This window comes from Hyperolius riggenbachi, chromosome 4, assembly GCF_040937935.1.
Source record: "Hyperolius riggenbachi isolate aHypRig1 chromosome 4, aHypRig1.pri, whole genome shotgun sequence".
NCBI lineage: Eukaryota > Metazoa > Chordata > Amphibia > Anura > Hyperoliidae > Hyperolius > Hyperolius riggenbachi.
The window spans coordinates 128,072,958-128,089,179 of NC_090649.1; the positions used below are offsets into that span (position 1 = coordinate 128,072,958).

Consider the following 16,222-nt stretch of genomic DNA (forward strand, 5'->3'; position numbering starts at 1 on the left):
CTAAGGTAGTTCTGACCGGCTGCCTCATCCCAAAACCATCCAATGTGTGTATAAGGCTTCCAATAATGCAACAATTAGCCACCTCATTCAAATTCAATTTTTTATCTGGGCCAGAAGTTGAAGAAAGGTTCAAGATGACCTTGACAACCTAATGCAGCTCCAGAAACTATACTGTGGTAAAAGAAAACTATGCCTTAGTAAATTGCTTGGAATCCCAACCCTGGCCTGTGGCAAAGTATGAGTAATTAAAGAAACTCCCGGATATAGTATAAATTAAATGATATATTAACATTAGCTATAAATAGCCTCACATCACTTAACAGTCTAGGTAACAGTCTTATGGTAATTTTTGAATGATTGTATGAAAGCAACTCCAAAGTTCTGTTAATTTGCTCAGGGAGAAGAAAATTGCTGCCTTACAAACTGGCTGGTCTATTCTAACTTTTGTCCTGGAATAACACCTTCTAGGTTCCTGTTCCTGCATCTAATACATGTGAACCTTTGAATTCAATTTAAAACAGATTTTAAAAGTATCACAAACTTATCTAAAGTCGATGTAGACCTGACTAAAAACACTTGAATGGTCTATTGTGTGGTGATGTGAATCTGCAGTTGTGCACCTCCAATCCAGTGCTTCTCTTTCCTGTGGCTCAATACGGTGGTGACCCCTGTGACCTCTGAAGCCACTGCTGTGATATGAAGGGTGACACTGCTGTATAACATCATCACCCATTAGATTGTAAGCTCCCAAGGGCAGGGTCATCCTCCTAATGTTTACTGTTCTTGTAACAATATTTGTGCTGCTTGGAACTCTGCTGTACATTTGTTAGTTGTATCTATGTTCCCCTTGTCGTGTTATTGTGCTTTGTAAAGCGCTGCGGAATATGTTAGCGCTATATAAATAAAAGATAATAATAATAATCACAGATGTCATTTTGCAAGAGCTTTTAAAGTGTTAAAGCTTTCCTCTAACCTTCAACGCCATGGTTTACTCTAATGGTGAACGCAATCCTTAAAGGGAAACTCAAGTGAAATTTCAGATGATGAGACAGACATGTGTATGTACAGTGCCTGGCACACAAATAACTATGCTGTGATGCATTTTCTTCTTTCTCTGACTGAAAGAGTTAATATTTAGCTATGCAACTGACAGTTTTTCTCCAGTCAGTACCCAGTTCCACTAGTGCAAAGGTATTACAGCCATAAAATGCTCTAGGAAGCCTGATTCTTTGTCAGGAGAGGATAGATAAAAAAGGTCAATAGTTCATATATTTGAGACACAGGGACAGACTGTTTCATTGAGCCGAGACAAAGCAATAAAAGTGCCATTTTAAGTTTTTAAACCTAACATAAATTTAGGAGTAGGAGGATAGATACAACTATCCCCCCCCCCCCCCCCCCCCCCCCCCGGTATTGCTGGATCACCTTGTCCGAGCACCAGGGAGCCCGTTCCCCCTCCTTAATGATCCTGCTCTGTAGACCCCCATGTGTTATTCCTCCATCCCCCTCAGTTACTTGAGAACTAGTGACACTTCTATACAGAACTCTTCCCCGGACTGACTCCCCAGCGTGCTAATCTCTGCAAGTGATACTAATTGTGCTGGTGTTCCCACCTTTAGTATGCTTCAAGTTTGGTTGTCATCATAGGTAAACGCAGGAGGGGATTACAGCTGCCCAGAATCCCCCCTCAGACCAGGGCCAGTGCAGTGTCTGGGGACAGGCACAAGTTGAGACACCAGATTATCTACAGGTATCCTGCAGCTCAAAGCACTGCCCCCCTATTTCCCCCCCTTCTACAGCTGACTTTGGATGGAGCAGCAGTGTGTGTACAGAGCATGGAGCAGCTCTAGGGAACTTAAAGTCAGGTATGAGCACAGCCCTGTGCCCTGCTGTGTGAATGCTTCACTTAATTAGCAATGTCAGCTGTCCTCTTTATTATCTGTATCCAAACTGCTCCTGATCGATCACATTGTCGATCGGAAGCAGATCGGACATTTAGGAAATAATAGTCAAATAGTCAAGTCAGTTGGACGGGAAATTGCATTATGCGTACCCAGCATGATGTCCTACCATATTATTATACTGTATTGTGCGTGGCTGAGAGAGACCTTTCAGGAATTCCCCCCTTGAAAATCCTGGGTTTGACCCTGGTCATGTCATGGAAAAGATAGCAGTACATAAGTTAAATGTTCTAGCAGATTTGACTACTTTAATAAAATTTGTTAGTAATCTATCTAATTGATTTTAGCCAGTTTATCAATATGGAAATTAAGACATCCCCCAAAAGTAAGGCCTAGTAGGAATTTTGAGCGTGCTTAAAATATAAGCCCTACCCTGAAAGTAAGCCCTAGCAGCAGTAAGGGGAAAAAATATGGCAACTTGTGTTGTTACTGGTCCATACACAGAAAGAATGACCAGCACTTCAGCATACAACGACCAGGGTTAAAAGCATCTTCTCATGGCTCCATATGCATTGTGCCACCGCCACAGCAAACACCCAAATACAGTAGCAGAACAAGAGAGAGGTGGGCACCAATGCTCAGATACCATAAAAGCCTTTATTGCGGCAGATGGAATAGTTAGAGGAGGCCCCCAATGGTAGGGGGGAGCTCTTCCCATCAGGGGCCTCCTCTGACTATTCCATCTGCCGCAATAAAGACTTTTATGGTAACTGGGCATTGGTGCCAGCCTCTCTCTTCTTCTGCTACTGTGTTATTACTGGAGCCAATGGCCTCGCGGGCAGGACCATTGCTCCGTCATTGGCCAGCGACTGCAGTGAATGGCCCAATAATGGAGTCATGGTCCCATCTGCGAGACCATGAACGCCAGTAGAAACACAAGTTGCTGTACTTCTTCCTCTATAGGCTGAATCTTGGAGACACAGCGGCATGCAGCTGGGGGAGAGAATGCAGGGGGACATCGAAGGACATGGGGGAAAGCGCGGCATGGAACTGGAGGTAAGAGGAGGATGCAGGGGGACATCGGGGGACACCAGGACATGAGGACAGGGAAAGACAGCAGAGGACATGGGACACAGGAGGACAGGAGATAGAGGAGGACACAGGTACAGAGAGGAACACCAGGAGGACACTAAAGTACAAGGAGGATACAGGGGCACACAAGAGGTGACTCCAGCAGAGGAAGAGGTGGCACAATGGGGAAGGCAGGAGGACACATAGCAGAGGAACTTGTGTGTTCATAAAAATATAAGCCATCCCCTTAGAATAAGCCCTAGCACATCTTTTGATGCAAAATTAATATAAGACACTGTCTTATTTTCAGGGAAACATGGGTAGCAGTAAAAGACCAGCAGGGAAGGGGTGCAATGTAAAACCCAATCCTGACTCAGGAGAGATCTGTGTGAGATCAAATGCTTTAATGTGGTGAATCAATCATTTCTTAACTAAATGTTTTTTTACCATTGGGGAGAGACAAATGTGTAATTGAGCTACAATCAACCTGTGCATGGCTATCTATACACAGGCTCATTAGCTATTGTTCCATTTCCCCTACCTATTGTACACTCTGCTCCCCACACTTCTTGTGCTGTGAATGCACAATGCAACTTCCAATCCAATCGTTGGGAATTGCGCGATTACTTCTGACCTGTCCGATCTATTTCTGATCGTTAAAGGGATCAATTTTACTAAGTTATCATATAATCATTTTATTGATCTGGAGCAGTTTGGACATGTACATGATACAACTTCCGTTGAGATTACCAGTTGAGCAGACTGGAAATTGCATCGTGTGTTCCCAGCATTAGATTGTAGACCTGGTTAGGGAGGGTCCTCTCAGTCTCCTGTGCAATGGTTTGTAATACTATGTGTGCTGGTTGGTCATCAGTAGCCATCCCCTTTTATTGTTCAGCGTTGCATAATACATTGGTACTTCAACTGTCATCTGGAATGTTGAAGGCAAATCTACGAACATGCTATCTTACTCAGCTGAAGCAATATTCCTGAGTTCCAAGGGCCAGTCAAAAATCAAGAGCAAGTGTACCTCAAAAATATATGCCGGTGGTGTGTACTAATCAGGAACCAGTTTACGTTAACCCCCCCCCCAAAAAAAAAAAACAGGAATCACCACACTGTCGTGTAACTACTCAAAGTAATTGGTTTCAATGTATTGGCCTCCAAAAAAACAAAAACACTGTGCTGTGCTCTAAGCTAATTCCACTTCCAGTCTCCAATGATACTGCATATTACTAGCCAGCTGCCTGGCTGTCGTGTTGGTCTTCCTGGTTTCAGCAGTATCTGAATCATACACATGGAAGAAGCGTGTTGCCAAGTATGGTCAGAGAATTAGAACACCTAAGCTGAATCCTGACTCTGGATCCGTGGCTTAAAGTATTGGAGGCAGAAGATCAGGACAATTGGCTTAAAAGGCTTAAAAAAAAATATAGCAGCCTTCAAATCCCTCCCAATACAAATGTGAGGAATGCAGCATAACGCTGCAACAGTGGCATGACTTGGCACAAAGCAGGTGTTTTTGCTATATCCTTAATCCATTTGGGGCTGTATTAACACTTCCTCAGGCAATAACAGTGAGCAAAGCAACAGCAGAGCAGAAAAACAAGACAACCTTAACCCACAAAACTGCACGTCAGGTATCCATTATACGAGTAGTCACAGGTGCCCCCCAACATTTCTGGTAAAGTCAATCATAAACTATCATCTTTGTTCACCCATGACTGCAAGCTATTTCTCCTGTGGAACGTAACTTAGACATTTTCATAACAGGGCGCAGCTCACTTGTCCACCCACCTCCATACAACTGAACACATTACTCCCCTGGGAGCCAAACAGTGTGTCTGCACAGCAAATCTCACTAAACCACCATCCAAAACCATCAATAACTACTGTTTCAGGTAACACTAATTCAAAGTTTGTATATCGCTTAGAGGACACATCCAAGGAAAATGAAAAAAAAAAGTTCTACTTACCTGGGGCTTCCTCCAGCCCCTGGCAACCGATATGCCCCTTACCGCAGCTCTGGTGTCCCGGGTCCCCTGGCCAGCTCGGCATCTTCTGTGCCTGCATGAGTGTGCGGCTGTGCTCCAGTTGCCGGGAGCATTCTGAGGAAGCGCAGTAGGTATGTGCCTGCGCAGAATGCTCCAAGCCACATGACGAGGTTGGCATCTGCGACCCCGGGACACCAGAGCTGTGGCGAAGGACATATCAGCTGCCTGTCGCTGTAGGAAGCCCTGGGTAAGTAGAACTTGTTTGTTTTTTCTCTCGGATATTCCCTTTAAGACATCCGTGACAGCAAACACTGCAAGCTCACTACCAGGAAAACTCAGCTCTGGGACTCAGAGGCTGCTACATTTCACTTGTAGCACTGAGATCCCATTACCCCAGGGACACCATCCGTACAGACTGTCACTATGTTTGTGTGGGTTTTGTTCAGGTAAACTCAAAATTACATTGTAAGTAAGGGCTGCTTCACCTGGATGCTTTGCAGGCGTTAAATGGGCTTTTGTTGTCTTTCATTGGTTTTATGTGACTTTTGATGGCATTCAAACGTAACGTTTATGAAAGCCTGCGAAAGCTCCTACTAAACGCTCCCATTCATTTGCATGGGACAGAGCTCGATCCCTAAAAACGTCGCTTTTGCTCGTTGCCCAAAATGCTGCATATTTCCACTTCCTGCAGACACAACTCCCAACCCTTTCCTGCAAAGGCCACCAAAAGCCCAGAAAATGCAACACACTCAAATGCTACGCACTGAAAGCCATTAAAAGACATTAAAAGCTTAGCTGTTAGGCGTTCTTGAAAAAAAACAAAAAACGATGGCGTTTGAACCAGACACTGAGCAGAAGCTCAGCAGAAGCCCATGTGAACCAGCCCTTAAAGGGGTTCTTTCGCGAAAAAAGTAGGCAGTTAAAAAATGTGACAGATGACAGGTTTTGGGCCAGTCCATCTTTTTAAGGGGGATTCTCAGGCCTTTCTTTGTTTTCAACAGCATTTCCTGAACAACAGTTGCAAAATCTAACACATAGACATAATAGTGTGCAAGTGATTAGGGAGGCCGGCTGGTATCTTGCTATTTTGGCAGTTAAACTGCTGTTCAGGAAATGCTGTTGAAAACAAAGAAAGCCCTGAGAATCCCCCTTAAAAAGATGGACTGGCTCAAAACCTGTCATCTGTCACATTTTTTAACTGCCTAATTTTTTCGCGAAAGAACCCCTTTAAGTTAGCTTTTGAGCTGTTGTGAATGGATTTGGAAACCTATGAATAAAAGCCAGTGACAAACCACAAAGCATTACACGTGGGTTACGGGAGCGCACCATCTGACATACCTTCACAGGAGAGTCCATGAGAGGTGACCCCGGAGAGAGCTTCGCGGCACACATTGCAGTAGGTTGGTCGGGCATGGGAGCAGGCATACCAGTTGTGCATTCCGGAGAAATGGTCCACACTGTACTGGGCAGACTGGAAGCATGAAAAAGACACAGAGCTGTAGATCCTGCAGGTGAAGGAGTGAGCACACACAGGCACAGCAGGTCAGATCACTGCCTGGAGCAGTCCTGCCTACCAGGGATTGTTATGCAAATGACAGGCAGAGAAGTAACACAAGCCTAAGCTTTCAAAACTTATTTCCTCATTGTTGTTCTGCACGAGACAGTGGAAATGCAGATTAACTTTTTACAAGTTCTGCATGTAATGTCGGCTTATCTGTAATTATACAAAATCCTAAAAAGTGAGCCAGTGCCAATAATTCTATAAATAGAGAGCCATACCTATAACTTCCTAGGAAACACAGGTGCTCTTCTGTCAGTTTACCAGCAAAGTCTGACTCCCCCTCCCGCTACAGTAATGAATACAATGTGCACTTGTCCCTCCCAGGGAGATGACCCAGCATCACCTGCACTCTGTGTGTCAGTGTCAACAGATTTATGTCAAAGACAGGCTACTACCTCAAACAGCTCTCGGTTCTGAGCAGACTTCAGGGCCGCCATCCATTCCTCCATGTCCTTCCTGTTGTCTGCACTGAGGATCAGTTTACGAAAGGGAGTGAAAACCTGGGAAAAAAAAAGAGAAGTGGGGGATGAAACCTACCTGTGTGAGATGGGGGGGGTTGGTAAAATAGGCTGAAATCTATTAAAAGAAACTAGGACAAGCAAGGGAGGAGGTGTGACTGAAGACATATCATTTGAAGTTACTGTTTGTCAAAGGCATGGGACTCGAGTGCAAGGCAGCAGTGCATAGGCAAACAAGGGCTTGTCTATAAACTTCCACAGAGCCAAGCACTGGAAAAGTCAATGACAGCAGTGACAGCAAACCATTTTCACAGAAAGCGTTCATTAATGGGACACTTAAGTCTGTGGAAAAAAATGAGTTTTACTCACCTGGGGCTTCCAGCAGCCCCCTGCAGCTGTATCGTGCCCATGCAGACTCCATCAGATGCTACTGGCCCCGCCGGCAGCCACTTTCGGTTTCGGCGACAGGAGCCGACAGGCAGGGAACGTGAGTGATTCTTCGCGTTCCCAGCCACAATAGCGCCCTCTATGCTGCTATATGATATATACTCTATGATATAGCAGCATAGAGGGCGCTATTGTGGCCGGGAACGCAAAGAATCACTCGCGTTCCCTGCCTGTCGGCTCCTGTCGCCAAATCCGGAAGGGGCTGTCGGCGGGGCCAGGAGCATCTGATAGAGTCTGCGTGGGCACGATACAGCTGCAGGGGGCTGCTGGAAGCCCCAGGTGAGTAAAACTCATTTTTGTCCACAGACTTAAGTGTCCCTTTAAGCACAGTACAAACTACCCCACATTGGGCCACATGGCTCTGTAAGCGTGCCTACTGAGCACACAGCAGTACTGTATTGCTAACTTTCCTGCTTCACTACTAAAGACACAAAAGATTTACTTCCTGCTTTTCAACATTTTTTAATAATTCATTTGAAAAACAAAAACCGTCACGCTTGACAATTCTTCTTCAAACATTCCCGTGAAAGAAAACAGATATTTAACCTCCCCAGCATTTTATTTCCCTGCAATTTTTGTACCAAAATCGGTGCAATTTTTTGAAGCGTTTCTTTATATTGTAAGCATATTTACACATCGCTTGCAAGTTGCGGACTTGCAAGCTGTCTGCAAGCATGCGTATAATATAAAAAAGCACTCTTTTTTTAATTTTATTAAAAAATATTTTTATTTTTACTTTATTATTTGCTGCTATGGGCAGTAGTGCTTCCCATAACTTTTTTTTTTTTACACTTACATTTTTTTATATTGGATCCAATACAGATGTTTGCATTGAATCCAATCTAAAAAATGTGAACTTGCCATCTGATATGATGACTCTGTGTGCAGGCGACACAAGGGGGCGCACGCAGCATCAGAGCGGCACGCCGGGGGACACAATTGCCAGGGCAATCAATGAAGAGCTTGATAGAGAGGGGCAGCAGAGGAAGAGCGAAAAGTAAGATGAATGAGACGAGCAGCTGAGTTCAGTACAGATTGGAGCGGGGCCAGTCTGTTAGCTGGCAGTATGGACTATTTCTAAAAGTGGCCATACACACATCGATTTTTCTGATGAACTTCGGGCCGATTTAATCGCTGTGGTTACATCTGCCAGTAATCTATTGCTCCAACATATCTGATCTATTCTGAGGAGTTTGTTGAAGTGGACAGGGCAGGAGCAGAGAAGAATCGATAGCTCATAGCCTTCCAGTGCAATGAACAATACAATGCTCGCAGTTCGATTCACGCTCAATAGATTTTGGTTGAAATAAAAATTGAGTCTGAATGTTAAGAAGTGATCACTATCCAAATGAATTCATAACGCATAGGAATCAGTTGGCTTGGCATATTAAGCCATAATTAACCCATGCATGGCTAGCTTAAGGTTTTTGTTTTTTGAAAGCCAATGTAACCACGCTGCTAAAAAAAAAAGAAACCAGATACTCACCTAAGGAGAGGGAAGGCTCTAGGTCCTAATGAGCCTTCCCTCTCCTCTGCCGGTCCCCTCGGTGCAGCGCTGGCTCCCACGTTCACAACCGCCGCCGCGGGGACTTCGGAAGTCTTCGGGAGCCGAGTCATGCCAAAGACAGGCGACTCCATACTGCGCAAGCGCGATGACACGATAGAGGGAGTTCGCATGTGCGTAGTGTGGAGCGGCCCATTTTCGGGAGCACTCTGGCTCCTGAAGACTTTCCGAAGTCACCTTCGCCGGCGGAAGGAGCAGTAGTTGTCCAAATTAGTCAAATACTGCTCCCGGGGACAGCACAGCACAGCGCACCGGGAGAGAAGAGGGAAGGCTCATTAGGACCCAGAGCCTTCCCTCTCCTTCGGTAAGTATCTGGGTTCTTGTTTCAGCAGTGGGGTTACATTGTCTTTAACATCATCTTCCCGTGTATTAGTAATTAGTGTATCTGAAGAGACAAAACGAATTATATCAGAGATAAACAAAATGTAGAAAAGTGTTCTCTGTCTAGCCTACAGTGACCATTGTCAATGGCATTTTAAAGCCAGTTTTTCACCTGTGACATACTACATGGAAGTGGTAAAATTGGCCAATCAAAATTGGATTTGTGTACCGGGCTCAAGAACAAGTGGTGTCAGACAGAAGGGCACAGGACAATAAAAGGGAACAATCCAGGAATCAAAACTTCAAGACAGAATAATATTTATAGGCTAGTGGATTTCAGCCGTGTCACAGAAATTTTTTTCTTATTTTTTTCATTCCAAGTCCCACTGCGGCAGCAGCTCTCCCAAAAAGTAATTAGAGACTATCAAAACTCTTTGTGGCTTTTCAAACAAATGTGATAGTGGTGTAAAGTTGACAGTGATGTAAAGTTCATAAAGTTATAATTTCTCTGTGTGGGAGCTGTTCCATGTAGTGAAATGTAGCGCCCCCTATGGTGTAATAGTCTGCAGCAGCGTACAGGCCTACCTACAATCAGGTGGAGGAAGTGTTAAAAATTGATTTCTGCAACCTCCCCCCTTCCCCAAGTCCAACAGGGTCCTGCCAAGGTTCACAGCCATCTGGCAGAGTGAGACCACCACAATGTCAGGTAATATCAATGCTTTATTCAAGCGTTATTGTCTCAGCTCAGCGTCATTTTAACATTCCCAAATACTTTACATATGCCAACAGCAGGGCCTGCTGTCATTTAGCCTAAACCCTCTGATTTGGCTGCTCTGAATGCTTAATTCACAGGATGACAATGAATGTGTAGAAAAAAACCTCTGCAATGCAGGAGAGAGAGGAAAAAAAGATATTTCACAGAGGAAAGCGTGGATGCAAAAAGAAACAGCAAAATGTAAATACTTGCAGAGGGAAAAAAAATCAAGTATTTGCTTAAACAGAAAAATCCACTTCTCTAAACACTGAACAACATGCAGAGCTAAAAATAAAATTAAGCCAAACAGTATTTACAAGAAGCACTTCCTAATACTTGAGTGACAGCATGGGAACATTGTGCAGAGTGAGGCACATCTTTTCACTGTGGTCGCTATATCAGAGTACTGCAAAAGTGGAGAAAAATCCTATTCACTACACATTTAAGGGCTCGGAACACAAAAGTAAAAAATTCCACATTAAGGAAAACAAAGAAAAGAAAGTACTTTCCAGGCCATTTTTATACATTGCCAGAGTTTTCAGTAATTACGGTAACTTCACTTCTTAACCAGTTTATATGTGCAAACAAACAGCAGCCATTTCAAAATATGTTATGCTGGGAATACACGGCTCGATTCTGAGATGATAAGATGGCTCGATAGATACAGTCCGACAGGTCCGATCACCATTTGATTGTTTTGCCGCTTGATTTGTCATTGAAGTGAATTGAAAAAAAGATAAGAAAAATTAGCGGCAGATAAGAGAATCGAGCGGGCAAAACGATCGGGCGCAGAATCGAGCGCCAGAATCGACCCGTGTATTCCCAGCATATGACAGAAAATGCTACACAGGAGTGTCAGGCTGCTGCAAGGTTGACAAGTTTAATTAATCATTTATAAAACCAGGAAGTGATCAAAGCAAATGAAAGCCTGCTTTCCGTTTTGCGATTCCGATTTTCCCTGAATGCAATCAACAGAAAAACGGAGGAAAAAACGCAGCATGCAGTAACGTAAAATCGGAATCGGAAACACATGCAGTGTGCAGAGAGCCTTAAGGTGGCCAGACACTGATGGATTTGCAGCAAATTTGACCATCAGATAGATTTCTGTCAGGTCGAATCTGACAGGAATCTGATGTGTGCCACACACCAGGAACAGATTTCCAATAGCATTTCAGAATGAACGCTATTGGAAATCTATTGAAAATCGATCTAAATGCATTGTTGCACCATTAGATCCAATGCAACTCTATGGGCCTTCAATCTGCTGCCATCAGCAGATCGACCTGGATTTTCCATCCTGTCAGATAGTTCACATCGATCGAAATCGGCTGCAAATCAATCGATCGGCCGCTTGAACAGCCATCGATTTCCGATCTAATCGATTGCTGAAATCGACCAATGTGTGGGCCCCTTTACAACCTCTCTGCTGTCCAGATCACACACTTCTCCACAACAGCAACATTAGTGACGAGTGCAAGAAAATCATTAATTGCGTCATTAACCCACTACATGGTGCCCCATTTCTGTCCCAAGAATTGCCAGGTTTAGAATGAAATGTCACCCCAAACCAAGAGTATGTAACAAACAGGTGCTACTAGAGAATACACAATTTTTTGAAATGTGTAATACATTTAAAGCCCCTAGATATCATTATAAACCTCCCTCTTCCATGCAAAGTCAATATCCAAATTACAGTAAATAATTAAAACAACTTACCCCCATGGCCCCTCACAAGATTAAAATGACCCTGACAGCTGCCATATTTATATCTTTTTAAAGAGACTCTGAAGAGAGATTAAAAATCGCTTTTTACCTTATATTCAACATGGGCATGTTTGCCCCTGCTAAATCCACTACTTTCTTGGTCGTGGATTTTGCTGCTCATGGAGGCAGAGCTATGACCCGCAGCTCTGCCTCCATTCGCGACTATCAGCCGGCGGATCTCCGCCTCTCCCCACCCCTCTCAGTGAAGGAATACAGAGGGGCGGGGAGAGGCGGCGATCAGCGCTGATAGACGCGCTGAGAGACAGGGCTACAGCCATTAGCTCTGCCTCAACAGGAAGCGCTCCCCGGGCACCACGGAGGGGATTTGGGGGGTAAAGACCCCTCATTCTGCCGCGGGAAAACAGCGTTTTAGCAGGGGCAAACATGCCCCTGTTGAATATAAGGTAAAAAGCGAATTTTAATCTCGCTTCAGAGTCTCTTTAAATAATTTCCTGGCTATTCTAAAGTATCTAACTTTAGTAGTGTCCGAATTACGTACAGTACCTGAAACAGGCCTGCAGCTAGTGTAGTAAGGGCATGCCTTTAAGACAGACGACTTCCAACAAAGTCGTGCTATGACCCCTCTGGAAGAGCCACTTGCTATGGCCATGCGTGTCACTTCCTCTTCTTGCTTCATTCAGTGATGCACTTCTCTAACAGAGCAGACAGGGGTGACCCGGAAGTTATAACATAGCCAAGATGGCAGCCTCGCTTTTTAAATTGAAATCGAATGAAAATTTCGAAAATAGAACCTTAATGATATTTGGTGTAGAGCGGTGATTCAGGCATCAAATGAAAGAGGAGAGCACAAGCTACAGAATGGTATGCATCTTTAAGTACTTTGCAGTACTGGTTGGAGTCTTAAAGGGATACTGTAGGGGGGTCGGGGGAAAATGAGTTGAACTTACCCGGAGCTTCTAATGGTCCCCTGCAGACATCCTGTGCCCGCGCAGCCACTCATTGATGCTCTGCCCAGCCTCCGGTTCACTTCTGGAATTTCAGACTTTAAAGTCTGAAAACCACTGCGCTTACGTTGCCGTGTCTTCGCTCCCCCTGATGTCACCAGGAGCGTACGGCGCAGGCACAGACCATACTGGGCCTGCACAGTATGCTCCTGGTGACATCAGCGGGAGCGAGGACACGGCAACGCAGGCGCAGTGGTTTTCAGACTTTAAAGTCTGAAATTCCAGAAGTGAACCAGAGGCGGGGCCGGAGCATTGGGGAGTGGCTGCGTGGGCACAGGATGTCTGTGGGGGACCATTAGAAGCCCCGGGTAACTTCAACTCATTTTCCCCCGGACCCCCCTACAGTATCCCTTTAAAGGCATGCCCATGAGAGGTGCTCAGAGTCCCTTTAAATTAGAGCGCCTGACATGCATAGATGTTTTGGGTCAGTAGCTAACATGGTACTTTATGCAGAGTTCCCCAACCCTGTCCTCAAGGCCCAGCAACAGTACATTTTTTTTGCAGAAAACCACAAACATGCACAGGTGAGGTAATTAGAGCTGATTAACTACCTTTGTGTATTTCCACAAAACATGCACTGTTGGTGGGCCTTGAGGACAGGTTTTGGGAATACTGCTTTAAAAGGGCTTAAATTAAATGTTAGATGCTTACCCTAAAAAGTAGGAAACCTCAGGATGGTCTTTAGAAGCTTCCGAAACACTTCTACAGCCCACCGTTTCATGCACAGGTTCCCTCTAAAGCCACTTGACTCGGCAAATTGAATAGGTTTCATTTTGGCTACTAGATGGTGCTACAAACACTATCCTGGGTTACCAACAAGTATTCAATCTTGTTTTTTACTTTAGGTTTTACTTTCACTTTTAAGAATGAACATGGCCTCTGATTGGGGTCATGTTCATTCATTCTACGCTCTTCGATTGGTTCATCAATCGCCAACATGGAAATCCCACGACAAATGACCGGCAGGAGCACATTTGGGTGTGCACACCTGCTGCTGATTGACAGGACGCACCAGTACGTTAGCAGGAACGGTGCTCAAACTGAATGCATAAAAACGCCCAGTTTGAGATAAAGAGTTAAGTACAAGTAGCCACAGCCTGGAAGGCTAAGCAGTGTACGGATTCGACTGCGTGCTGCATAAATCTACAGCATGCCTTCCAGATTTGCACTGCAGTGTGATCTGGACAGAAAGCCACTAGATAGCTATGCAGCTTTTCCCTGCCTCACTCGTATACAAGGAAACGCTGCAAATTCAGCCCGGATTCGGGCATAGTGGAAATAGGACCTTAATGATGTTTTCAGAAACAATGTTTCTTCTATATGGGCCTTTTGTCTCCTTTCTATACCTTTACTGAAGAGGCTTAAGCCATAAGTAAATGCTTAGATACTAGATCTAAGTACAGTGTGTTATTTCTCAAAATAGAACAGGAAGTGGCAAAGACATTCTATTTTTGAAGGTGAGATATCCTGGGCTGAATTTCAGTAAGAGTTTAATTGTTAATTTTAGTAATTTCAGCAGCTACTTATGCTAAAACAATCTCTGGCATGTCAGCCGGTCTGTAGATGTTATTTTATATAAACACAATATTCCAGTGTATATGTTGTGCTCAAATCTGGACTGTTTACAAAGAACCAATAACCACCTATAGGGGAAATAATAGAGTAGCAGGTGATGTATTAGACTGTGTATTAGGAACCTGAGGCTAGAAGGATATGGAAGCTGACATTTTTAATTCCTTTTAAGCAATGCAAGGCGCCTGTGAGGATGAGGACCTAGAGGACACCCTTCTTAAGGTTACCACACATTAATAGATTGCCACCAAATGTGGCAAAAATAGACCCCTCTCTGATCTGAAACTGATCCTATTCCTTCCACACGCTGCATATAAGTTTTCTATAGAAAACAAATAAAAATCAACAGCAGAGAGAGCTCTAGGGTGATGTAGAGAATAGGGATGGTAAATGATATGCAATTAATGCCAAGCTAATGCAGGATTATGCTGATTTTAAATAAAAATGTATCAGGCTAAGTTCACAGTGGGACGTTAAAGTCGCGCGTTAAAACAGCATTTAACGCAGAATAACTCACTGCAATGAAAAATCAATGCCTTGTTCACAGTGCACACGTTGCGTTGGTGTCTAATGCTGCACGTTAAGTAAAAGTACTGCATGCAGTGCGTTATACACGTTATTAGCTGCGTTGGACTGTTTGCACATGCTCAGTAATGACTTGGAAGCATACTTTTCATTGCCTGTATTTTTTACTGTATCTGCTGTATGCGACGGTAACGCTGCGTTGCCACTTTTTGGGCGCGTTGCGTTGTAAGCTTGCGGTGCGATTTTAACGTGGCATCAAAACGCAACGTCCCACTGTGAATCTAGCCTCAATCGAATCCCGTGGAAGGAAGGTGGAATTCAATTGGTTCATTTTCAATCTGCATACATTTTCATACAGAATTTGAATGTTCCTAAATTAACTTGGCATTCTGGGCAACTCATTGACCATCCCTAGTAGAGAAGTACAGGGGCACTGCTAGGATGCCTTGCTGATACTCTATTAGGCCCAGTGCACACCAAAAACCGCTAGCAGATCTGCAAAACGCTAGAGGTTTTTGAAGCAGATTTTCAGAGCCATTCTAGGCATGTTTAGAGAGGTTTTATAAACATGCCTAGCGTTGTTTGGAGGGTTTTTGTGTAGCAGATGTCATATATTGTTACAGTAAAAGCTGTTACTGAACAGCTTCTGTAACAAAAACGCCTGGAAAACCGCTCTGATCTAGCGTTTTTCAGAGCGGTTTGAGCTTTTCCTATACTTTACAGTGAGGAAGAGACGCATCTGCAAACCACAAAAATGCTGCAGGACCCACATTTGCGGTTTGCTAAAAACCTCAAACCGCTGGTGTGCACCATCCCATGGAGATACATTAGCCAAGCATTTTCACAGGCGGCAGCGGTTTTGAAAACGCTACCAAAAACACTTGTGCGCCAGGCCTAACTGAGTAACCAAACCAACTAATATGCAGATTACCGTATGTTCTGACTTCTATCTGCAGTCACTGGCTACATGCATGCTCAGACACTAAAGTACTGAAGACAAAAAATTACTATAAGGCAGGGTTCACACTGATCATTGCGGAAAACGGAACTTTTTTTTTTTTGCATTAAAATTTGCATTTGTATGCAAATTTTCACAAGTTTTTTTTCAGAATGGTTAATGAAATGCAAAATAATTCTCCACTGACTTTCATTAGATGTGCTGCAGTGAATACATGTTCGCACATTCACATAACACACACAACTTTTAATTGGTGTGAACCCTGCCTAAAGTTCTCTGTAGACGCTTTTCTGCATGGGTTTTCTGAACACCATGTGTGTCTGTGGCAGGGAGCATGCGGCATGCATTTTACCACAGCAGAAAAATGTGA

At 44.1% G+C, this 16,222-nt stretch overlaps 1 protein-coding gene across 5 annotated transcripts in view; it reads right to left on the bottom strand.

Moving 5' to 3' along the window:
• The window catches only part of DGKD (diacylglycerol kinase delta), a 157,599-nt gene that overhangs the window by 61,523 nt on the left and 79,854 nt on the right, over positions 1-16,222 (bottom strand). For 4 of the 5 annotated variants that reach the window (XM_068280598.1, XM_068280597.1, XM_068280601.1 and 1 more), the window contains 2 exons: positions 6,920-7,024; positions 6,302-6,434 (listed from right to left, as the gene is read on the bottom strand). In XM_068280598.1, coding sequence (XP_068136699.1) covers positions 6,302-6,434; positions 6,920-7,024 — 238 coding nt within the window. Of the gene's footprint in view, positions 1-6,301; positions 6,469-6,919; positions 7,025-16,222 lie in introns of those variants that run through there. The other variant, XM_068280600.1, reaches the window with a different exon arrangement.